Below are 25,152 nucleotides of genomic sequence, written 5' to 3' on the forward strand. Positions count from 1 at the left end.
GTATAACAGGCCATTTAACCTGTGAAGCCAGTACATATTTAAGTAACACCATTTTGGTTACCTTGCCTGCTTATTTTCAAACGAGATCGCCGGCCATCTTCCGACACAAATCGGGAGATGGCCGGCCATCTCCTAAACCCGGCCAAATCGGTATAATCGAAAGCCGGCGAAAGTTCAAGGGGGTGTGTTGGCAGGCTAGTGAAGGCGGGACAGGGGCGTGGGGAAGATTTGTTCTGCCTTATCTAGATTGTAAGCTCTTTGAGCAGGGACTGTCTTTTTTGTGTATGGTGTACAGCGCTGTGTGTGCCTTGTAGTGCTATAGAAATGATAAGTAGTAGATGGCCAGCTTCGGCTGATAATGGAAAAAAGAAAGCCGGCCCCGATGAGCATTTGGCCGGCACTACTTAGTCCAATATTTTTCAGGACCAAGTCTCAAAAAGGTGCCTCAGATGACCACCGGGGGGAATGGGGGATGACCTCCCCATACTCCCCCAGTGATCACCAACCCCCCTCCCACCCTCAAAAAAATATTTTTAAAACTTTTTTTGCCAGGCTCTATGCCAGCCTGAAATGTCATACCCAGCTCCATGACAGCAGTATGCAGGTCCCTGGAGCAGTTTTTAGTGGGTGCAGTGCACTTCAGGCAGGCGGACCCAGGCCCTTACCCCCCCTACCTGTTTCACTTGTGATAAATGGGAGCCCTCCAAAACCCACTGTACCCGCATGTAGGTGCCCCCCTTCATCCCTAAGGGCTATGGAAGTGGTGTACAGTTGTGGGTTTTGGGGGGCTCAGCACCCAAGGTAAGGGAGGTATGCACCTGGGAGCAATTTGTGAAGTCCACTGCAGTGCCCCCTAGGGTGCCCGGTTGGTGTCCTGGCATATTAGGGGGACCAGTGCACTACAAATGCTGGCCCCTCCCATGACCAAATGCCTTGGATTTGGCCGGGTCTGAGATGGCCGGCATCGGTTTCCATTATCGTTGAAAACCGATGCCGGCCATCTCTGACATTTGGCCGGCCCCAACCATATTATCGAAACAAAAGATGGCCAGCCATCTTTTTCGATAATACGGTTCGGGACCGCTGTTTGCGGCGCCGGCCAGATTATGCCCCTCTTAGTCTCCCATACTGATCCCATTAGTTCTGATTGACTGGCTGCATCCATCACTACGTAAGCACTACCCGGAAGTTCCAACACTTAGATTCAAGCTGTCAGCAGTGTTTCAAGTTCTAACTTTCATTGTTGTGCATGAGCTTTTATTTTATGGATAATGTGGATGGCATTTCTGTGATTTAAAGCATTTTGATTACCTTGGTCTCCCTTACTGGTCCCATTAGTTCTGATTGACTGGCTGCACATCACATGATCTACTATGTAAGCACTACCTGGAAGTTCCAGCAATTAAATTCAAGCTGTTAGTGGCATTTCGCGCTATGTCGGCGCATTCCCAAGGAGCAGGACATGCTCCTTAGGTGAGCTCCTTGGGTGAACTTTGGGGGCGATACTATTTCCCTAGCTCTTTGGCTTTTTTTTTTTCAGCTACAACCACTTATTTCTTCTCCCTTGATGGCTCCACAGGTAAGTTCATTATCATATACTGATAGCTTACGTATCCCGACTTTCTGGGCCATGTCCCCTACCTTGCTGATGCACTGAAAATCTCAAATATTGTCAGCTTTCTACTACAACACCCTCCCCTTCAATCTATCAGTTGGTCTGTTTAATTCTTGTTCAATTCATAATAAATCAGCCCTTATCTGTGATCTTTTTCATACCTTTTCAATTAGATTTACTCTGCAACACAGAAACTTGGCTTCGGGAAAGTGAAGAGGTGTACCTAAACTAATCTCTCCCACTGAGGTTCACTGCTTCCCACTCTGCTCAACTCTTCAGAAAAGGGGGAGGTGTAGCAATTTGTTTGCCACCTTCACTTGCTGTGCTTAATATTTTTCCATATTCTGAACCACCAGTCACTCTTGTTATTTTAGTCTGCTATTGCCCCCCTTCTATTTTCTTTTATGACTGGGAGACGTTAATGCAGACTAGCTGATGCTTCTATTCACTTTTCTGATCTTATTGTTGGTGACTTTAATACTCATGTTGATTTATCTTCTCATCCACATTTGGCCTCTTTCTTGTCTCTTCTTAAGGACTTTGACCTTAAACAATTAATCCATATAACTGGACATACTTTGGCCCTTGTTATTATATCTAATATGTCATCATTTTTCCACCTCTAATTTCCTTGCACATCCACTACCTTAGACTGATCACTTTCTTCTTTCATGCTTACTAGTATTTCCTCCCTCTCCTACACCCTTACCTATTCCAGTTCCCACCTCCCCTCTGCAGTTTGCTTTTAAGGACCCTACTTGTACCCCTCACCTTCTCTGTCTCTTTGCAGAGAACTTTAATTTGCTTCCACTTAAAGACAAAAGCCATTGCTGGAATAAGATCCCAGGTTTGCATTTTACCCCAACAGTAAAACCCTCTAGTAAAGGTGGCCCTATCACTCAACTTGGTATTATCCAGGTCTTCATCTCCTCAAGCAGAGCTGAACATTGGTGGCGCAAGTATCGCTCAACATTCTATTTGTAACTTTTCAAGTTATGCAGTATGTCGTAAAATTTTCATCTAAACTCAGCCAAAAAAAAAAAAAAAAAAGCCTACTTCTGTAATCAGTGACCTGAATAATCCCACTAGAAAATTATTCACCATTGTCTCACAACTTATAGAGAATCTGACATTCGGTCAACTTTTCCACCAGCCAACTCAGTTGCCTTTTATCTGACAAAGTTGAATCACTGCAAAAGTTCCTATCTAACTCAGTGAACATCACTACTTGTTTGCTTGACCCAATATTTTCTAGGTGAGTCAATGGACTACCCACGGACTCCTACCACCCTCTCTACAAATGATTTCTCAGTGTCTCTGTGCTGGACATGTCCCCATCTTTTGGAAGAAAGCTGCTGTCAAGCCCAAGCTTCTTCAGATCCTTCTCTCCCTTAGAATTATTAAGTTTCAAATTTCTGCTTTGTCTCAAAACTTACTGGAAAAGTTGTTTCTGATCAGCTTAACCAACTCTCTGTATTTCACCCATTCAGTCAGGCTTCCATTCTCACCAGAGCACTAAAACTACCGTTTCAACTTTAAGTGAGCTTCACTCATCTCTAGATGCAGGTGATATAATTCTTGTGCTCTCCCCTGACCATCTTTGTACTATCGGTCCCTCTGGCAATGTACTTAAGTGTTCTCTTCATATCTTAGTGATCGTACTTTTTTTTGCTACTACTCCCATATCTACTTCATTTGAATTATCCCTTTCATGTGGTGTCCCCCAAGGTTTTATATTGTCTCCATTTCTATTTAATACCTTTCTGAGCCCTTTAGCAACCCTAATTCAGGATTTCAGTATTAGATTCTTTTTCTATGCTGATATCATAATATTATTTTTTCCCAACTCCCCGATTTCCCCCAATCTTGGTTCCGTACAAGCTTGTCTTGCTGCTCTCTCACACTGGTTAGTTTTACACAAATTTAATTCTGAAACCCAAAGACTACTGCTTGTTGGATTACTGGCACCCATCCCAAACCTTCTTACATCCCCTTGCTTTTCAAATTTACTAAATTCCTACAGTTGACTCCTTTTGTTATTTAGGAGTTACCTTTTATTCTAACCTTTCATGATTGTGAGCAGGGACTGTCTTTCTTCTATGTTTGTGCAGCACTGCGTATGCTTTGTAGCGCTATATAAATGCTAAATAGTAGTAGTGATAGGCAGCTCTCTGAAGTCTAAAAATAGTTTTTTTTCTCTGACAAGCAGGCCATATAATTCTCACATATGGGTGACTCATCCACACAGCCCAGTGCAGAAACGCTGCCCAGCATACGGTTTCTTTAAGAGCTTGAGGCAGCGCTCCCACCACAGATGCTCAGGTGCCTTCCCACCTGACTTGTGGGCACGGGACCAGGAGTCTTTTTTCATCCGCAGTGAAGAGAAGCCACGTTTGTTGAGAGTCCTCTTCAGCATGTTGTTCACTTTTTAAGTGTCTTCCCTCGCAGGACTTTTGATCCTCTTGTTTCAATTTTTTCTTCTTTATGGGGTTATTCCTTCCTATACCTTTATTAGAGTTGTGTACCCACTTTTAAGTTTTCTTTGTTTCTTTCTTTTTCAGCTCTAGGTCCTTCTTAGGCCTCAGCACCAGCCCTGGGGCTGACACCCATTCCTGGTATATCCAGTGTTTGGGTCCAGACCACAACCATCTAAACTGTGATCTTTGTGTAAGCAAAAAAGAACCCAGAATTCCAGAGAGGCTCAGAAAGAAGATTTTTGGAGCCAGGTCCGAATCGTCGACATCAACATCTGCCTTGGTGTCTGCACTGGCATCAGAAGTGTCGGTCCCAATGGCTACCAGACCCATATCTGAAACTGGGAGTGGACGTGCACTGAGTGGATCTCCACTTGTCTCAGCTTTCTTTAAATTAGTCACCTTATTTTCTAACTCCTCTTACTCTCTTACCTATCTATGTGTTCCATCTTTGCTTATACCCTACACTTTCAATTAAAATGCTCTATTACATATTGTGTTGACATTGTAAGTAGTATACTATGCTATACGTTGTATTGTTCTACCTCCCCCAAAAAAGGCACAGTAAGAATCCACCAGGAATTCTTCCATGGTTTTTTTTTTCTTTTGTGCCTAAGCTCTGGAATGACCTACTCCCTACCATCAGATCTGAACTCTCGTTTTTAAGATTTAAGTTTCTCCTCAAAACCCACTTCTTTGAGTTATCTTTTGGAATCTCCAGTTGTGGCTAAGGCTAGATTGTCTATTTCATGGAGATAGTGTCTACATATGTTTTCTGATTTTAGCTAATGTTAATTTTGCTCATATTCTTGTTATTAGATTTTAAATCTAGAAGTGTGATTGATTGATTTATTTCATTTCATTATTATTGGCTTTTGCTATTATTAGTATACTGCCATTTCTGATTTCTGTGCCAGAAATGGCAGTATACTGAAATAAACATAAGCAATTATCCCAGCTATATACGATAATTTGTACCTTCTATTTAATACAATTTTCTAGCTAATTTACATAAGTCCAAACCTCACTCCAACTCTGCCCTCACTAATGCCTATGCTCATTATTTATTTATTTGGATTTGGACTTTTTAATGGCCTTATGTGCATATATATATATATACACACTCTAGGCAATCTTAAATGAAGACATTTCTGTGCATAAATGGCTTGTAAAATTACCCCTTAATATACACATTCAGATAAATTCTTTAGTTTATTAGGTAGAAGTAAATAATGCAGTCACTCAACCTTGTCTGTCTTCTTTTGTGCTTCTTATTTTTGCTTCATAATGAGCTTTTGACATATTCAGTCCCATCCGCAGTGGCTTCAAGAAATCCCTTTCAATTCTAGTAAGTTCAGTCCATATTTCAGTCTGTCCAAAATAAAAAAGAGAAACAGTTCAGTCTAGTATTTATTTATTTTTGTTATATTTGTACCCCGCACGTTCCCACTCATGGCAGGCTCAATGCGGCTTACATGGGGCAATGGAGGGTTAAGTGACTTGCCCAGAGTCACAAGGAGCTGCCTGTGCCTGAAGTGGGAATTGAACTCAGTTCCCCAGGACCAAAGTCCACCACCCTAACCACTAAGCCACTCCTCAAAGTGTATTAGGGGTACACTTTGATTATAATTTTTAATCACACAACTGAAGGTATTTTATTTATTTATTTATTTACCACCGCAGCTCTTTGTGACTTTAGACAAGTCACTTAGGGCTTCTTTTATAAAGCCATGCTAGTGATTCCCGCACAGCAAATAAGAGGAAGTCCACAGGAATTGAATGGGCTTCTTCTCATTTCCTGCACCAAGAATTGATAGCGCAGCTTTGTAAAACAGGTCCTGAATTCTCCATTGCCCCAGGTACCAAAAAAAAAAAAAAAAAAGATTGTGAACCCACTAGGGACATAAGCAGCCTGCTCCGAAGTCCTCTTTCTGTCCCATCCTGCTGTCTCTGACATCATTTCCTGTTTCTTTATGGCTCAAAGTAAAAGCTTTAGACCAGACCTCAGGCAGCATATGTGAAACCCTACCACTGCCGGAGACCAACAGAAGACCACCTTTAAAATAAGCTGTCATGGGAGAAGAGGTGATGTTGAATTGTGGAAGGGGGGAGGGTGCCACATAATGCAGAAGACAGGGGTTGGGAGTGGAAGAGAGCAGGAGTGATGTTTGGAGGAGACAGGAGACACTGCTTGGTGATTAAATTTTTTTAATCGTGATTAATAATTAATGTATTAATCTCAGAGTTAGCAGAGATTAACTTGCAGCCATAGTTGTAACACTAACTCTGTGGTAAAATTAGGCACTAGCAATAGAAATAAAAAGGTCTGTACTATTTAGAATGTGTCATTTATCTGGCAGTTATGTAGGGCACAGTGTAGAAACACATCAGTATATATACAGGCCTTAACTTGTAGGCAAGAAAGTTGAACTGTGGAGCGGGTATGAGTGGAAGAATGGTTGGTTTAGGCAGGACAGTGATTGTTTCTCTACTCCATGCTCACCCCATCTCTCCTGCAAGATGCCTGGAAGGGAAGGGCAGAAGCAGAACACCCTTGCTGTTATGGAGTCTGCATTTCTGAGGGAACCACTTCTTTTAGGTCCTGAATTATATATCCATTAGGATACTATCCCATTCCATTCCATGGTTAAGTGAATGATGAATGCTCATTTCAGTACCAGCCTGATTCCTAAACCGGCTCCTTTTGCAATATATTCCCCCTCTCCTCCCACTCCCCTAGAAATGCAACCAAGGTAAATCTCAGATACTGAGAGGCCTATCCCTGTGCGTAGAACATATTCCCCCTGCACAGGACTTCTATTAAACCAATATTTTTTTTTTAATTTGCAGAAGTCTTTATTGAAAATTGAGAGATATAACAAAGGCATGTAAATTACTGCCAATATCATCTGCAAATACAATACAACTGTAAATCCATACAACGACAAACTGGCACTCAACAAAAGTCAACAGCTAAGAAATCTCCCAAGACGAAGACAATCGCGAACAAAATACTCCTAGGATTTTTGAACAAGAGTTTACAGATTCCCACTCCCCCCCCCACCTGGAAACCAAACAAAACATAGGGGAAAAAAATAATAACTAGTTATATTGTCATCTCTCTCCTCCCCCTCCCCCCAACCTCAGGATCTCAACATGAACAACGTGTCACAAAGGGCCCCCAGATAGCTTCCCACTTAGAGAGTGTTTTGCGACGGATCGCCCAAAGTCTCTCCATTACCAATATTTTATTTTTAAAGTATTTATATACCGCCTAGACCTAAGCGGTTTACAATTTCTTTACAAATACTGGCTCTGTCCCAAATGGGCTCACAATCTAAGTAGTATATTGTACCTGGGGCAATGGAGGGCTAGGTAACTTGCCCAGGGTCACACGGAGCTGTAGAGGGAATTGAACCTGGTTCCCCAGGATCTCAACCCACTAGTGACCATTAGGCAGCAGCACACATTGAACCCAGTTCCCCAGGTCCATAACCCGCTGTACTAACCATTAGGCTACTCCTCCAATACAACTGAATGTTTATGGAATACTGGACAGCTGTACCTTAAGACCACGTTTCAGCATATTTTGATGTTTACTCATTCAAGGGATACGATATTGGTAGTTGGGAAGCCTGTCAGCAGAGGATGGGCATTCAAGGAAGAGCATAGATTGGTTGTTTATTGTTATCAATGTTTTGGTTCTTGAGCAATGCTTCAATAAAGATTAAAGTAAAAAAAAAAATCGGTTCAAATTATACCAGCAAAACTGTAATGATTTTGAACATTTTCTTTAAAAAGACAGTAAGGAATATGGTATATCACATTCCATCCCTCTTCCCTTTGCTAAAGATCTGGTAAGTGATTGGTTAGAGCTAATCTTCTTAAATGATCAAGAAAGTAAAGGAAACAAGAGGTGTCTCAAACTGTCATGCCAGATAATAGAAAGGGTTGGGAGGGGAAAGGATAATGTTCCTAAGATATAATATCCTGGAGGGCTCTTCTTGGCTTCAATGTGGAGCTATAGTGGTAACAGATTTTAGACATAAAAGTTCTACAAGGTGTTTAATAATGAAGTATTATCTTGAAGGCAGCACTATGAGAGATGCCTGATTTTAATTGTAACAAGAAACTATGTACTAAACAGACAACCAGTTTCAAAGTACTTGTCTCTCTCCAGGAAGAGTTAATTTAATAATACAGCAAAGATCTCTATTAAGGTCACACTATCATTCCACAGTATTAGCAATTAACAAAGCACTAAGGAGGTATCTTCATTTTAGGAATTTAGGTGCCAGCTCACTAGGATATAAATTGTAATCTGCTAGTGACTTGGTGGGAAGGGAATGAGTGATCTTCAGCTAAAAAAGGGATGTCTGGATCAGCAAGGTGAATCAATGGCAAACTGTCATAGAGAAAATGTGGATTTGATTCACAGGCCAGGTTTTTCCTGGGTGTTTTGAGCAGTAGAATGAGTAAAGTGAATTGATTTTTCACTCTTTCAAAAAGTACAAAGACTAGGGGACACTCAATTAAATTACACTGAAATACTTTTTCACTCAACGAATAGTTCAGCTCTGCTCTGGAACTCTTTGCCGGAGGATGTGGTAACAGTGGTTAGCGTACCTGGGTTTAAAAAAAATGTATGGACAAGTTCCTGGATGAAAGGTCCATAGTCTGCTATTAAGACAGACATAGGGAAGCCACTGCTTGTCCTGGAATTGGTAGCATGCATGGGTGTAGTTTAACAGTCTCATTTGGGGGGGACAAAGGGTGGGGTATGGCACATTAGCATATTCATTTGCATACATAGATCTTATATATATTCATTATAGTTATTCAAAACACACACAAGCCTAAAACACTGAATATGAAGCCAACATATGTGTATATATATCTATATATATATATATATATATATGGGACCACAAAAAAAAAACATTCAGACAAAAACTGAATGAAACCAACCCCCTCCCCTCCACCCAAGAAAGCCAAACTCTACAAGCAATGGAAATACTGGTAAGAGAGAAACAGAAATGGGTTTTTTTTAATGTCCTGTACTCTGCAAAATACAAAACTAAAAATAAATAAATAAATTATATTTCACAAGGCAAGCACATCGCAATCTTAAAAAAAGAAATTACATAAAAAAAATGTTTTTCTTTTCTACCTTTGTTATCTGAGCGCTTTATTTTTCTGATTGGGCTGGTCCCACTCTCTCTTCCACTTTCCATGTGCCAGTCTTCTAAATTCTTTTTCAGGTTGGCTTTTCCATTTCTTCTCTCCTTGTCGCCTTCCTTTCCCATTCCAAGTCACACTCATCTTCTGCTCTGTTCCCCTTCCCCCCACACCCCTAGATGCATCCATCTTCTGCTCCTTCTCCCTACCCCCACCCACACCCTCTAGTCCCATCCATGTTCTGCTCCATCTCTCCCACACCCCCTGGTCCCATTCATCTTCTGCTCTCTCTCCCTCCCCCACCAAGTCCCACTCATCTTCTTTACTGTTCCCCTTCCCCCCACACCCCAATCACATCCATCTTCTGCTCCTTCGCCCGCCCTCCCACCCACCCACACCCCCTAGTCGCATCCATCTTCTGCTCCTTCTCCCCACCCACACCCTCTAGTCCCAGCCATCTTCTGCTCCCTCTCTCTCCTCCACACCCCCTAGTCCCATTCATCTTCTGCTCCTTCTCCATCTCTCTCTCTCATACTCCCCCCCTCTGTCGTCTCTTTTTTTTTCACTCTTTGCTGCCTGGGCCTGCCCCTGTCTCTCTCATTCTCCTTCCACCCCCCCCCCCCCCCGAAGCTGCCGCCACCACAGCACTGGAGTCTTCCAGTTCTTTCTCTCCTTCCAGCCCGGTATCGCCCCCCTCTCCCAGTCTACCAATCCCCCGAGCCGCCAGCAGCCTCAGTGAGAAAGCAGTACGCACGCTGCTTTAGACCTGCCCTGGAAGCCCTTCTGTCTCCTACAGCTTCCCACCTATGCGGGAACAAGAATTTGAAAGAGAAAGAAAGGCTTCCAGAGGCAGGTCTAAAGCAGCGTGTGTACTGCTGTCTTGCTGAGGCTGCTGGTGGCTCGGGGGATTGGAGGACTCGGGGTGGGGGGAGCGATACCGGGTGCTGCGGGGCTGGAAGGAGAGAAAGAACTGGAAGACTCCAGTGCTGTAGTGGCGGCAGGAGAGAGAGAGAGAGAGAGATGCTGCTGCAGCTGTACCACTCAGAGGGATGCCAGGCAGAAAAATGGGGTGAGACTACCGCCAGGCCAGCGCATCTTCCTGGCAGTAATTTCAGATTTGGTACGCGCCCATAATGCGTGGATGAATTATTTATTTCCTCCTACGCGTGCTGGTTCCGGCGGTAATAGGCACTTGGTGCATACCGGTCACCGCGCGTGTAGCGCATGAGCCTTTACCGCTAGATCAATAGGTGACGTTAAGGGCTCAGGCTGGTTTTGGGCCACGTTGGTTTCATTTTTACCACAGGCCCTTTTCCCGTCCCATTAAAAAAAAATAAATTTTTTGTAGATGCAGTAAAAACTGTCTCAGAGTGCGCCCAATATGCGTGCCTACACTACCACAGGCCACTTTTTACCACAGCTTAGTAAAAGGACCCCTAATTGTGCTAAAGAAACTAGGGATTCAATTATTTCACATGATGAAATAAATCTTGTGGTTCACACTATGTATATTATAATGTCTCAAGAAATAATTGTTCAATCTAGAGTCTTTCTATTGCATTAAAAAGACAGGTTTCTGTTAATCAAGGTTATCGGGATAAGTAGGCTTGCATTTGTGAAGTAGGCTGTGAAAACTAAGGCTGTTTATAGCTATTCTGCATGCTGTTTTCGATTCTTTAATAAGTAATATGTCAATTTGTATTTCTTATCTTTTCATAATGTTTTATTCTTTTAGGGCTGCATTTGATTTCAATTTGTAACTGAGTGACTAATTGCGATTAAAATCTTAATCAAAATGCCACCCTAAATAAGAAATAAATTTCACTATTATACTTAGCATTCACAAACCTTTTTTAACACTGCATATATATATTAAATCCAAGGAGACAAATCACCATAATCATAAGAACTTTATTAATTGCCTTCCAGAAAGTAACTCAGATTGAATTATTGTAATTCAGAACAGACTGTGGTGGAAAATACAAAAATATAGTTATCAAGACAACTGAAACAGAAGTGGTACTGTGTAGGCAACTTACTTGATTCTCATATTCTGGATCCTTTATAATTAAATATCTCAATAGATTCAGGGCAGCCATTATCCTGTGTGTTTGAAACATAATGATTTACCTGTGTTTAACATTTGAATGATCTTTAAAAATGTAAACTTATTAAAATACTAGAATCATCTAAAACCCCTGAAAACAAGTTTGAAAGTAAAGTTTTAACACTGACAAGCCACATCCTAAAATTCAGTTTCCAGAGAACCTGAGAAATTTTGTTTAAATAGGCACACCATCAGTTATTCATCCTGCTATTAGAAAGACTTTCTAAAAAATATTTAAATAATAGGCTCAGATCTCCTATACAAAACCATTTTCAATATGAAAGAATTTGGTGCTCAAGCAGGGTGTCAGATTAAAAGCATTGATAAACAATGTCGTCCAACAATTCCTAGAATACGTATTGCAAAGAGACAGTACATGCTTCCCTATACTGCCCTGCAATGGCAGAAGGAAGTAAGTCCTTTCTGGCTAATTTGTGGGAAAATGGAAAAAAAAACATATTTTGCCAGATCTGAGCAATGAACTTACTGCCTTTTGCCTCCAAAATACTGGCGGTCCTGAAGAGACTATGAAGAAATCCAATATACATTATGATGGGACATACTTCCTAGATTACAGATAGGAGCTTAATTTAGTTTTGATTCTTAGTGGACATAACTTTCTTCTACCAGTGCAGGACAAAATATTCCTCAACCCTGCTCTGAAAACCACCTGGGAGAATGAGAGGGTCATGCAGTCTATATGCCTTTACGAATTTTGACTTCTCTCCTGAAAATCTTCACAGAGATGCCAGTTTAATGATTTGGACACTTGTCTACCCTGAAAGTAGATTAGATTGGTAAATACCAATAATCTTCATACAGAAGAGAAGACTCGAATTCACAGCAGATTGTTAAATTAATTCATATCAAACAAGCTTGAAACGAGAAGATGTTTTTTTCCTTTCTTTGGACGTTTAGTTTAGCTTTCACTTATAAACGTAGCGTCTACCACCACTACTGTAGCAGCTGTACCTCATGCATGAACCCAGCCCTTTCAAGTAACTCATTAGACAGCTTACAACTGACCCTATGGAAGCAGGACAGTTCTTAGTGAGGTGAGGACTTAGAGCTTACCTATCAGAATTTTGGAGCAGATCCGTTTCCACCCCTTCGGGAAGTGAGTGCACCGTGTGTAGAAGAGGAATTAACCTTGGTCCTAAAAAACAATTGCTGCCATATCCTGTCTGAAAATCAAAAGCAAACAAGGAGAATGATAAAAAAAACTACCATCTTCAGTTTGCCTCATCTGTAAGATAAATAGTGGTTGAAATGATTTAACTACATATATAATGCATAAAATAGGAAAGCTAACAGAGATAAGTCTGTTTTTATATCTCAAGATTTTGTCAGGTACACAGCTAATCTTACTTTCATAGGACCTGTGAACTTGAGATATTTCTGAATGTTCTAAGACTGCCCATGTTGAGTTCCAGACATTGCATGTTGAAAGGTTTCTGTGTATAAGGCTAGATAAGAGTTTTGCTCATGTTGAGTGATGAGTGATGAAAACAGCTAAGAGAGAACTGTCTGAATATATTCTCACCTTTAGTGACAAATCTATCTGGTTCTTGATGTTTTGAATGATGTACCCTTCCATACCAGCATGATTACTTGTCTGCAATAAACACCTTGAAAGCAAACATTAGCATATTTTAGTTCATCTCCTGATTATCGCTTGAAATAAAAGTGGGAAGCTGAATGTTACAGGATATAGCTTATTTAAAGATCTGTTTGCTTCCAGCATTCTCACAATAAGCCAAATACCTGAACAACTTGTATTTTCCTTCTGCATCAAGCTTGTCTATGTATAGTTGCAATATTTTTAAACTCTTTTTTCTCTAGAAGGAAAAAAATGGTATATAAACAAACTGTATAAATATGTTTAAATTTGGCACATTTAACAAAAATCTGTTCATACCAGATGCTCAACAGGACATAGAGTCATCACTTTCACCAAATCCTGCCAACGATAAGAACAAAAGTATTATCAGCTTGACACAAATTAACAAAGAGTAAAAAAGAAGGCCAAATATACAGATATTATGGGCCTTTTTTTACTAAGGCGTGCTAGCATTTTTAGCATGTGCTAATATTTAGGGAGCGCTAAATGTTAGAGAGATCCACAGGAATATATGTACATCTCTAACATTTAGCGTGCTCTAAATATTAGTGCGCGCTAAAAATGCTAGCATGCCTTAGTAAAAGGCCCCCCCCCCCATGTGATTTAAAGCTATGCATAATATTAGCACAGTGTTGTAGGCTAATATGAATGTTGATCAACAAAAAAAGATTTGTTTGGTTATATGAATCTCTTGCTGAAAACATAAATCAAGCTCAGATTCTTGCTTAAAGCAATTAATATACTATTGCAGTGCCAAAGCTGTTTTACGGCTTACCCTTGGCGCACCCCCCCCCCCCCCCAAAAAAAAAAAGAATCTCCCCAAGAATTTTCCCTTCAGATTATATGATACCTTACTTCTGGCACACTCAGAAAGCTTTTGATTTCCAAGTACTGGTGAGGCAGGCTATTGTTTTCCACTCTCAATAAACAGTTTTCAAATAAAGCCTGCAAAAGAAAATGCATTCTGTCTCATAGGGCACGTATCATTCTACGAGAAACAATGTGTTTTTCTGAAGGAGATACTTACAAGTCCTTTAGACAACATGGATTCTTCCATTCTGCAAAAAAAAAAAAATTAAGGAACTATACATTAAGAAATACCTTTAAGAATTTTCCGAAGGACTACAGTGCAACAAGACAGCAGATGGTTTAAAATAAATATGGCTTTTGTTGTGTAGGGATTTGTTAGAGCAGATGTGATCTCTTTACCAAAGTATTTTATGGACCATTGCAAGTAATGATCTATTTAATGATCCTTCTGGCCATTGCTAGTCTTACACTTTAGCGCCTCCTCTCACTTTCCTATCTGTATTGTATTTCCTTTCCTTTTTTCCTTATACTTACAGATTATATTGTAAACCACCTTGATGGTGTATTCCCTTAGGCAGTATATCAAATCTTCAAATAAACCTGGAAATCTAGTAACAACAGATCTCAGCAGCCTCAATATTTAAACAGTTGCTGAGAGTGGCTGGGACTTTCTATTTGAGGAGGCAACAAAAACAATATTAACAGGAAGCAAATCCAAAAATCTGAAAGACAAATCTTATACTTCATAAGTTTAATGTATTTTATATCTCATTTAATTTGAAATATGTAGATTACATAAAACAGCAGCTGAAGAAATTTTGACTGGCTTGGACTAGTAATCTATATATATAAAAGGCAACCCCAACATTCTGAAGCCTCCACGGAAGTTGAGGCGCCCGAGATATCCGGTGTGCCCTGGAGTGTCTGCACCGCCCTCGCGTCAAAACGTCATGACGCGTCAAAACGTCATGACGTCGAGGGCGGAGCTATTGACACTCGAGGGCCGAAACGGCCCACAGCGAACAAGGCAAGTAGCTTTGAGGGACGGAGGGAGGGGGCCCCTTGCTAGCGCCCGTTTCATTCCGCTCAGAAACGGGCATTTTTTCCTAGTAACTAATAAAGCTATTTTACAGACAGCTGATAAAGACCAGAAATTGTCTCTTCAACAATTTTCAAAAAGAAAAAACAAAAGGGCCAGCTAGCAACTCAGTAGCAATTACTATACACTAAGCAGTGGTGTAGCCACAGGTGGGCCCACCCAATTAAGGCTCAGGCCCACCCAACAGTAGCACACATTTAGCAGTAGCTGGTGGGAATCCAAAGCTCCGCCAGCTGAAGACTTCCCCCTGATGGTAATGAAAATGCTATTCTCCACGATACTGGCACCTGCGCATGCTCAGTTTTCAGCGCATGCCTGCTGCAGACTACTAAGGTGGAAAGAAGCGTTTTCCCACCAGCTGAGATTTTTTTTTTTTCATTTCCATTTTTTATTCCTTCCCCCCCCTCTCCTCCTCCCCACCCTTCCCTCTTCCCCCTTCTTCTCCCTTTGATTTATCTTATACATACAGAATTGACTATTGGTTATGGATTTGGCTACATATTCAACAGTTGGCTTCGTGCAGCCGGGGATAAAGTCCTCATAAATGGGGTCCATCTTGTCAAAAATTGTTCGAATTCTTGGCTTGGTCTGTCTTTGTAGTTTAATCTCTCCATTCTTAGAAGGAAAATCATCTGGGTCCGCCACAATTGAACCCGCGGTCCCCTTGCTTCCAACCAGTCCACGAGAATGGTCTTTTTTGCTACCATCACTGCCCGTTTTACAAAGTCCGTGTATCCTCTTGGCTTTGATGTACCCAGCTCTAGCTTTCCAAACAACATCAAGGGAGTGCCTCTCCATGTTGCGTCCCAGGTTCTCCGAGTGTGTTCTACGATAGTCATCCAGAACTTTTGAACTTTCGGGCAACTCCAAAACATGTGCCCCAACGTTGCTCCTTCCCCCCCACATTTTGGGCACGCCCCATCAGGAGACAAGCCCATGTGGAACGCTCTGCGGGGGGGAATATGGAGTCGTGCCGCAAACTTATATTGGAGCTCCCAGTATGCTGACCAAGGAGTTGTTCTTCGGATCATTAGCATATGAGACTTAAACACCGTAGCTGGGATTAGAATTGGTAAGTCTCCACTCCAAACCCTAGCTTGTTTGACATAGTCCATTTCCAGCTTGGTGTCTTTGATATGTCTATGGTGGAATGATTGGGGCACCTTCTGTTGTGAGTTCAGAGACAGAGCTGAGGTCAGTTCCTCCTGGGCATCCTCTGTCAATGCCTCCCAAGGCAAGCTCCTCACGTAGTGCCCTAATTGCCAGTAGTAAAAATGATCTTTAGGTCCAAGAAGTTGTGCTTCTTTTAAGTCATTAAAGGATTTCAATCTCCCTTCTTCGGTGATTATATTCAACAAATATATTACTCCTTTGGCTTTCCATTTTCTAAATATTTCGTGTAGATCACCCGGAGGGAACGCCGGGTTTCCGCACACTGGCAAGAAGGGAGTGACTCTGGGGGAGCAGTGATGCAATCTGCAGATCCATGCCTACGCTCTCTGTAGGGTGGGCAGTATATGAGATGTCATCAGCGTTGGTACTGGCGTGCATTTCAACCCATGTAGATAGCTACTGAAATGATGGTTTTTAAAGAGGTTCATCTCAATTTGAGTTGCAGAAAAGTCTGCCGTGCCTCGGAACCAGTCATTTAAATGTCTCATGGCACATGCTATTGACAGTGTTCTTATGTTCATTAAGCCCAAGCCGCCATATTCTGTCGGAGCGCACACCATACCCAGTACCATTCTTAACCGTTTCCCGTTCCATATGAATTTTTGGAGTGCAGCGTTCAACTTCAATTCATCTGCTCTGTTAAGGTATAGGGGCAACAACTGGAATCTATACAGCCAACAAGGTGCTATCATCATGTTACACATTGCTATGCGCCCCAACAGCGAAAGCGGGAGCCCCTGCCATTGCCTCAGTTTTGTTATGGTCTCCCTTAACAGTGGGTTAATGTTACGCTCATAGAGTTTTGTTAAATCTTGTGGGATTTGCACTCCTAAGTACTTCACCTCTGTAACTCTCTGTAAATTAAATACACTTCCCCCCTCTCTCCCTTCTACCTGCCCCAAAGGGTATAGTTGCATAACATTGGATTTTTGCATATTTATCTTAAATCCCGATAGTGCTCCAAACTGAGTGATTTCTCGAATTAGAGATTTAATTGATGTATTAGGTTGCTCTGTCACTATCAACAAGTCGTCTGCAAATGCCATTGCTTTGAGTTTTTCTCCTCCTATCTCCACTCCCGCTATTGTTTCTGTCTTGGCTATTGTCCTTAAGAGGGGTTTTATTGCCAGAAGGAACAGTGCTGGGGAGAGGGGACACCCCTGTCTGGTCCCTCTCTTTATGGGAAATATTCTGGTCCGCTCTCCATTCACTAGTACCGTGGCTCTAGGGTTCGAGTAGAGCGCCATAATCGCCTGAAGTGCCCATCCCTCCAAACCCATGTAGCGTATCACTTCAAATAAGTATCCCCAATCAATGCTATCAAACGCTTTCTCAGCGTCTAGGCTGATCAGCGCTGATTTTATCTTTTCTTGTTGGCAGTGTCCCATTGCTAGTAATACTCGCCTCACGTTCACTACTGATTGACGGTTCCTAACAAACCCAACCTGCTCCGGTGCTATCAAACTCGGGAGGTGTTGGTGCAACCTATTTGAGATCAGTTTGGCCAGGATTTTTACTTCAACATTGATCAACGATATCGGCCGATACGATTCTGCTTGCATTTCTACTTTCCCAGGTTTTAGGATCAATGAAATCAAAGCTTCATTTGTGAATGGGGGAAAGCTTCCTTTGTCCACCACTTCCTCAAAATAGTCTAAGAGGGTGGCTATTACCATGGGTCCCAAGATTTTGTAAAATTCACTTGAATAGCCATCTGGGCCTGGAGCAGAGTGGCTAGGTAGCGAGCTGATAATTTCTTGCAGCTCCTTTCCTGTTATGGGGCTGTTTATGGACTCTACGACCTCACTAGGGAATTGGGTCATGCCTGACTTTTCCAGATATTCTTGTATTCCTACCTGGCCCGATGTCTTTCTTGCCTCATATAAGGAGCCAAAGAACTCCTCCAGAACTCTGGCTACCTTCTCTTTTTCATATTGGATCTTCCCTTTTTGGTCTTTTATTGCCGTTATCACCCTACTACCCCCCTGGTGTTTGACTAATCTGGCCATTAGCGTTCCTGATTTATTGCCAAATCGTTGGAGCTTATATTTCCTAACTATTAGTGCTCTAGTCGCTCTCTCATGTAGAAGAGTATTTAATGCTATTTGTGCTGTTTGCATCTGTTCTTTAAGGTATTTGTTAGGGGAGTGTAAAAACCTCCTTTTTGCTTTTTGGAATTTCTGCTCCAAGTTGATAATGGCCCAGGACAGCCTTTTTTCTCTCTTAGCCGTGAAAGCAATTATGTCTCCCCTTAACACCGCCTTTGCGGCTGGCCAAAACACTAATGGGCGATCTTTGTAGTCTGCATTGTTATCAGAATAGTCTACCCATCTACTTTGTATGTATCTCTTAAATTCTGAGTTGGCTGATAAATAAGATGGGAATCGCCATCCCTTGTTTACCGATTCGGACCCTGGGACCTGCATATCAACCCAGACCATCGCATGGTCTGATATTTCTTCTGGGCCTATCTCTGCTGAACACACCTGGGAAAAAATCTTCTTGTCCACTAATATGTAATCTATCCTGGAAAAGGTTCCGTGGGCTCTAGACATGTGGGTAAACTCTTTCCTTTCAGGGTTCAATGTCCTCCATGTGTCTGCAACTAACAGGGATTGCATGAATTGATTTAAAGCTCTTTTATTTTGCCCTCCTCGCGTTGCGCGTCTTGGTGCTGAGCAGTCCAGCGTAGGATCTGCCACTAGATTGAAGTCACCTAAGATAATTAACGGTAGGGATCTATAGAGGAGGCACTACTTTGTCATAAAATGATTTCTCGTATAAGTTCGGGCCATACATCCCCACAACCAAATACTCTTTGTGGTGGAGCCATAAATGTACCATCACATACCTTCCCTGGGGATCACTTTCTATTAGTTGGGATTTTGCCACTATTCCTTTACGGATTAATATGGCTACTCCTCTTTTCCTCCCCGCGGCCGATGACGTATGTACTTCTCCCACCCAAGTTCGTTTTAGCTTTAAATGTTCATCAGGTGTTAATCTGGTTTCCTGGAGACATATTACGTCTGCTTTATGCCTATTTAGTGCAGCTAATATTTTTGCCCTTTTTATTGGACTAGAGACCCCTCCCACGTTCCAGGTCAGAAACCTTGTGTGATTAGCATTCATGTTCAATGGAGGGCTCAGTATCATTCATGCACTTGTTTTCCTCCCTTGACGCCCGTGGTGCCCAGCTCACCCGGACCTCTTGGTTCCACTCCCATCCTCCCTCCCCATAGATCTGCCTGTTCCCGGAAAACTGTGACATATATGTGGCTCCCAATCCTTCTTGATTACCTCCCCCTCCCTTCCTCCTAAGTAGCCTACTCCTCTGTATATTCCTGCTCGTATTATCGTTACTCTTTCCCCCCCTCCCCCCCTCCCTCATCCCTCTCCCCCTCCTCCCACTTACTCCCCATTACTTACTCTTAGCCCCACACTCTCTATCTGAGCGCCAGGTATAAGAGTAAAGGTCTGATGATGGTGGTACTCCCCTCTCACCTTAGCTGTATTGCTGCTGTAACAAGTGCGCTTCCAACTATAACACAACATAACTATAACTCACAACATACTCATGCAGGAACTTTGACTACTACTTAACATTTGACTTTTTGCTGCCCAGGAATCTGGATGACATGTCATCTGCTCTTCCTCCCCATTTCAGGAGATCAGTTCCTCTCTTGCTTTATCCAGTATCTAAAGTTTATAATTCCATCAGGATTCCTCTGTAGCTGTCTCCTGGTTCAGTGCCTTTTGCGCCTCTGATGGGGTTGTAAAAGTTTTCCATGTCCCTTTTATTTGGATTTTTAACTGTGCTAGATACAGTAATTTAAAGCGTTGTTTCCTGGCCACCAGACTCTGGCATATAGGACTAAAGGCCTTCCGTTTTTCTTGAACCACCAGGGAGTAGTCTTGGAATATCCTGATATGCTCTCCTTCCAGCGTTAAAGTGTCCCATTTAGAGCGGGCCCCTCTCAGAATCTCTTCTTTGTGGATAAAATTGTGAATTTTTATGAGAACTGCTCTTGGTCTGGTCGTCACTGGATTTTTCCTTCCCACTCGATGGGCCCTCTCCAAGCATAATGATCCCGCGCTGTCAGATAGCGCAAATTCTGCTTTTAGCCAGCGTTCAAGCTGAGTTGGTAAGGTCCGGTCGGATATCGTTTCCGGCACTCCTATTAGTCTAAGGTTCGATCTTCTGGATCTGTTCTCGAGGTCGTCAACCTGATATCGCAGGGCCTGGAGCTCTTGCTGCGTTTCTTTGAAGGCCGCTTCTCTGTGGGTTTCCGTGTCTTCGACCTCCGATACACGAGCCTCCAATTCTCCCGTTCGGCGAGTCGTCTCGTTCAATAGAGATTCCATACTTGCCAGCCGATTTGTTATTTTATGTAATTCTGGCTACAGCGCCTTTGTTACCGCCTCTGCCAGCTGTGAAAGTTGTTCTTCAGTGAAGGCAAAGCCTTTTTCCTGGTTCGGGCTCGCCGCCATCTTGGGTGTCGTTTGTGCTCTGGATTTCTCACCTTCTTTTTTTATCGTTTTGCCCGACATCGCCCTGGTTTCTCTTGTTACATATGAGTCCATAATCTCTTGGGAGATAGCGATTCCTGTTGTGGGTGATTTCGCTGATTTTTAGCGCGATTTTTGAGCCTTGAGGGGAGATTGACCCGGAGAGACCTGAAAAACGTGTCTTCGTCTCTCAATCCATCACGTGACCCCCTCCCAGCTGAGATTTTTTTTGGTGGTGGGTGAAGGGGAGAACACTTGATGCCCACCCACTTCTTGCCTAGGCCCACCCAAAATCTGTTGTCTGGCTACGCCCCTGACACTAAGGGGTCCTTTTACTAAGGTGCACTATGGATTTAGTGTACGTTAATCCATAGTGCACCTCAGTAAAAGGACCCCTAAATGCAAAATCTCAGTTTGATTCAGCTCTTCAGAATACAGCAGAGGCAGCATTCGCAACCTTATGCAATGGTGACACCTCAAGGCCAGCCTCAAGATATACACTTGCCCAGTTTTGACTGATGACTAGTGCCATGATGGCTGGGCAAAGCAAGTAGAGGGCTGTAAAAAAAAAAAAAAAAAAAAAAGGAATAAAAATCCAAGATAGGCTTATGAGACCAGTTCCAATTGAGTTGAAAACCCAAAGGAAAAAGACAAAGCTACCAAGAGGGGCATTTTCGATATGACGTCTTAAATCTGATTTTGGACATTTTACAAAAAACGTCCAAATTCAGAACAGGAAAGAAGGTTATTTACAACACCCCCCCCCCCCCCCCATCTATCTTTCCCTTTTGAAAATACTGTTTAGAAAAGTGTTTTGTGATTTGGATGTTTTATTTTTTGGTCCATTTTCAAACAAAAGATGTCCAAATGCAAAATGTCCAAAATAGAGGAAGAGTGGTTTAATGGTTAGTGCAGAGGGCTTTGATCCTGGCAACATGGGCTAGATTCCCACTGCAGCTCCTTGTGACCATGGGCAAGTCAAGCGCACTAAGGGCATTTCTGGATATGATGTCTAAGTCTGAATTTGGAATTTCTTTGTAAAACGTCCAAAATCAGAACAGGAAACATCATTTTCTACAAAAAAAAAAAAAAAAAAGTCTATCGTTTCCATTTGAAAATGCTGTTTGTAAAAACGTTTTGTGATTTGGACATTTTATTTTTTGGTCCATTTTCAAACAAAAAATGTCCAAATGCAAAACGTACAAAATACACAAGAAAATCCATAATAAAGTGAAACCATTCACATGTTCTAAGTGTGGTAAAAGCTTTGGTTGTAATGTAAATCTCAAAGTGCACACGGGAGAGAAACCATTTGCATGTACAGAGTGTGGTAAAAGCTTTGGTCAGAAGGTAAATCTTACAATGCACCAGAAAATACACACCACAGGAGTAAAACCTTTTACATGTTCTGAGTGTGGTAAAAGCTTTGGTAGTTCTGAAAGAGCGAGCGGTAACCCTGCGTTGGGCTTACCGCCGCTCTGTAAAAGGGCTCCTTAGTTCTTTTGCTACTGTAATACAGTCTATTTAGGATGTTCTGAAACATTAATTCGGAAATTACAGACTATTCAAAATACCGCACTGTGACAGATTTATTTTTTTAAAATGCTCTGATCATTTAACAATGTTTTATATCAAAGTTCATTGGTTGCCAGCGGCAGCTCGCGTTGTTTTTAAATTAGCCTGTTTGATGTACAAAGTCATGATTTAGCTCCTTCATATCTAACAAATTGTTTTGTTTTGTCCATTTTTATGTGAGACCTGATAATCTAATCTGTTTTCTTTTCCATCTTTAAAGGGAAAAATATGAAGAAAATTATAAATGCTTTAATATTTTACCAGGCTGCCAAACTGGGTAAAGATATTTCTTCTTTAATAGTACAGGCATCAAGCTATGGACATTTTAGACATTTAAGACACACTTGTTTTTGAATTTTAATAGGAAATGACTGTTAGCTTTTGTATCCATGTAACTTTGTATTTCTGGATTGTTCAGATTTATTGTTTGTAACCCGCATCAAACCGCGAGGCATTGCAGGCTATACAAATAAACTGTTATATTGCTTTAGTCCAGTCACTGTGACAACAGTCATCTTCCATGGGAAAAACACCAGGGTGCCTTCTGGAACTCACACAAATATGGATTCTCAGTGTGGCCATTGAATGTAAGCTTTGAACAGATGACTATGAATTTCTCCCCTTGAGCTGTGAGCATTACCTCTGCAGCTTCCTCAGCCAGTCCAGCTAATGAAATACCCCAGGTTCTCTGCATGGGGCACTGCCAGTGAGCTAGCTTGGCTCGGTAAGTCAGAGAAAATCGTATAACCCTGCAGTACAAAGCAGAGCACACAGGTGCCATTTCTTTTTGCTAAAGGGCGATGCGGGTGGAGTAGTTGTTAAAGAGGAGAATTTTAGATTGTTGATACAGCAGGCTATTTCATTTCCGATATGCCCTCCTCAGGATCACCTCTTTTTCAGCCCAATTCAAATAGTGGGCAATGGCTGTGTGGGATCTGGTATCAGCTTCGTTGCACATGCCTATTCTATGTGCTCTCTTGCAGCAAAACTTAGTACAGCTGTTTTCCAGGCCCATCTGAGCAGGGAGCCACTTGGAGAAAAAGGTATGTAGCTCTATATCCGTGACTGCCTCTGGGAGGCCAATAACCCTCAGGTTATTCCTGCGTGACCGGTTCTCTTGTTCCTCTATTTGGTCTCAGAGGTCTGCATTTTCTTTCTGTAGGGCCCTCAGCTGAGTAAACATCCGCTTGGCCTCGTCCTTGTCCTCCTGTTCAGACACTCGTCTTTCCACCTCCGTAAGCCACTGAGTGTGGGTGTCAAATTTTTCACTGAGCTCAACCATTGTGGATTGTAATTTGATAAGTTTGTCCTCTAGTGCGGCAGTCACGGACTTGGAAATCTCCTGGACCCATTTGCCTGCTGGTGTGGTAATCAGAGCAGTGCTCTTCGCCATCTTGTTGGGAACTATCTGTGACTTCTGACAAGCTGCTTGCGAGTTCCGGCCCTACAAGGACTGGTTGGGTGTATAAACCCCTCTGATTAATGAAATATAGTTGATTTCTGCAGGTTCTCATAGAGCTCCTTTTCCCTGCTGCCTACTAGGATGCAGGCATCACATGACCCCTCTTTTCCCCGACCTCATGCGCATTCTGGCAAGAGCACCTTGCACACCTTGGACTGCAAGTGAGCACTGGCCTATTATGTGAAGCGGACAAGGCCCCACAGACAGTCCACCCAACCTTTTGTTTCTTTTGATCCAAACAGGATGGGGGTCACCATCGGGAAATGCACTATCTCTAATTGGCTGGCAGATTGCATTTCTTTCACTTATGCCCAGTCTGGGCTGACACTGGAGAGTCATGTCAAGGCTTGTAATAGACTTGAGTCTATTTCGGGCTAATGTGGGGTATAAATGTCATGAATAAATAAATAAAATAAATAGTCAGAGCCATGGCTGCGTCAGTAGCCCACTTGTAGTCAGCCTCCATTGAAGAAATTTGCAAGGCTGCGACGTGGTCTTCAGCCAACACATTCACATCTCATTACTGCCTGGAGCAGGATACCTGATGTGACAGTCGGTTCGGGCAGACAGTATTGTAGAATCTGTTTAGGGTCTAGAATCCAACTCCACCTCCTTAGGCCCATTTTATTCTATTCCAGGATGTACTCTCACTCAGTTGTATATAGTTTCAGGCTAATCTGAATTATGTGCTCGCTGTTGCAAGGCCCAACTGACCAAAGTTTGTTGTTTTTGGTGAGCCTGGTTGCTAGGGATACCTCACTTGTGAGAAATAATGGCCTGCTTGTCCTCAGAGAAAGTGAAGATACTTACCTGTAGCAGGTATTCTCTAAGGACAGCAGCCTTATATTCTCACAAAACCCCTCTCACCTCCCCTAGGAGTTGTCTCTTACTATTTTATTTTTTTATTCTGTAGTATTTAACTGCAGTAACCGCGGCCTCGTGGCAGGCGGGAAGGCACCCGCGCATCCTGACTGGGCAACGCGGCACTGCATTACCCACTTGTGAGAATATAAGGCCTGCTGTCCTTGGAGAATACCTGCTTTATTTGCAGAAGGGCTCAGAGAAATAAAATGGGTCCTGTGGTGGATAACCTTTGCTAATCTTTAGTAAAAGACCCCCTGAATTAATATTAGGACAGACAGACTTTATGACAGCTCCTACAGTAACACATTTCACCCTCCAAGCTCTTAGTGAACAATATTATATGACATGGCTCAGTCATTTGGTTTACAGAGGTACGGCTGCCAAACAGGAGTTTAGATTTCAGTTTGGGGCATTGCACTTGACATATTACAACACTCTGCACACACAGAGGCATATTTTCAAAGCACTTAGCCTTCCAAAGTTCCATAGGTTTCTATGGAACTTTGGAAGGCTAAGTGCTTTGAAAATATGCCTCACAGAGATGCACTCCATGATGCAGGAAATGATCGTTCTCATTGCAGAGGCAATGTCCTCCTTTCCCTGAGGCAGGCTAGAGTGTAATTGTTGCAAGGACTAATCTTTGCTACATCCTGCCTCTTGCTTCA

At 42.3% G+C, this 25,152-nt stretch overlaps 1 protein-coding gene across 5 annotated transcripts in view; it reads right to left on the reverse strand.

The window, feature by feature from the left end:
• Positions 1-25,152, reverse strand: part of GLMN (glomulin, FKBP associated protein) — a 73,724-nt gene that overhangs the window by 2,253 nt on the left and 46,319 nt on the right. For all 5 annotated transcript variants that reach the window (XM_030205376.1, XM_030205372.1, XM_030205377.1 and 2 more), the window contains 8 exons: positions 14,023-14,053; positions 13,851-13,940; positions 13,293-13,334; positions 13,139-13,212; positions 12,918-13,002; positions 12,449-12,558; positions 11,307-11,370; positions 5,337-5,460 (listed from right to left, as the gene is read on the reverse strand). In XM_030205376.1, coding sequence (XP_030061236.1) covers positions 5,337-5,460; positions 11,307-11,370; positions 12,449-12,558; positions 12,918-13,002; positions 13,139-13,212; positions 13,293-13,334; positions 13,851-13,940; positions 14,023-14,053 — 620 coding nt within the window. The remainder of the gene's footprint in view (positions 1-5,336; positions 5,461-11,306; positions 11,371-12,448; positions 12,559-12,917; positions 13,003-13,138; positions 13,213-13,292; positions 13,335-13,850; positions 13,941-14,022; positions 14,054-25,152) is intronic.

This window comes from Microcaecilia unicolor, chromosome 6 (assembly GCF_901765095.1).
Source record: "Microcaecilia unicolor chromosome 6, aMicUni1.1, whole genome shotgun sequence".
Taxonomy (NCBI): domain Eukaryota; kingdom Metazoa; phylum Chordata; class Amphibia; order Gymnophiona; family Siphonopidae; genus Microcaecilia; species Microcaecilia unicolor.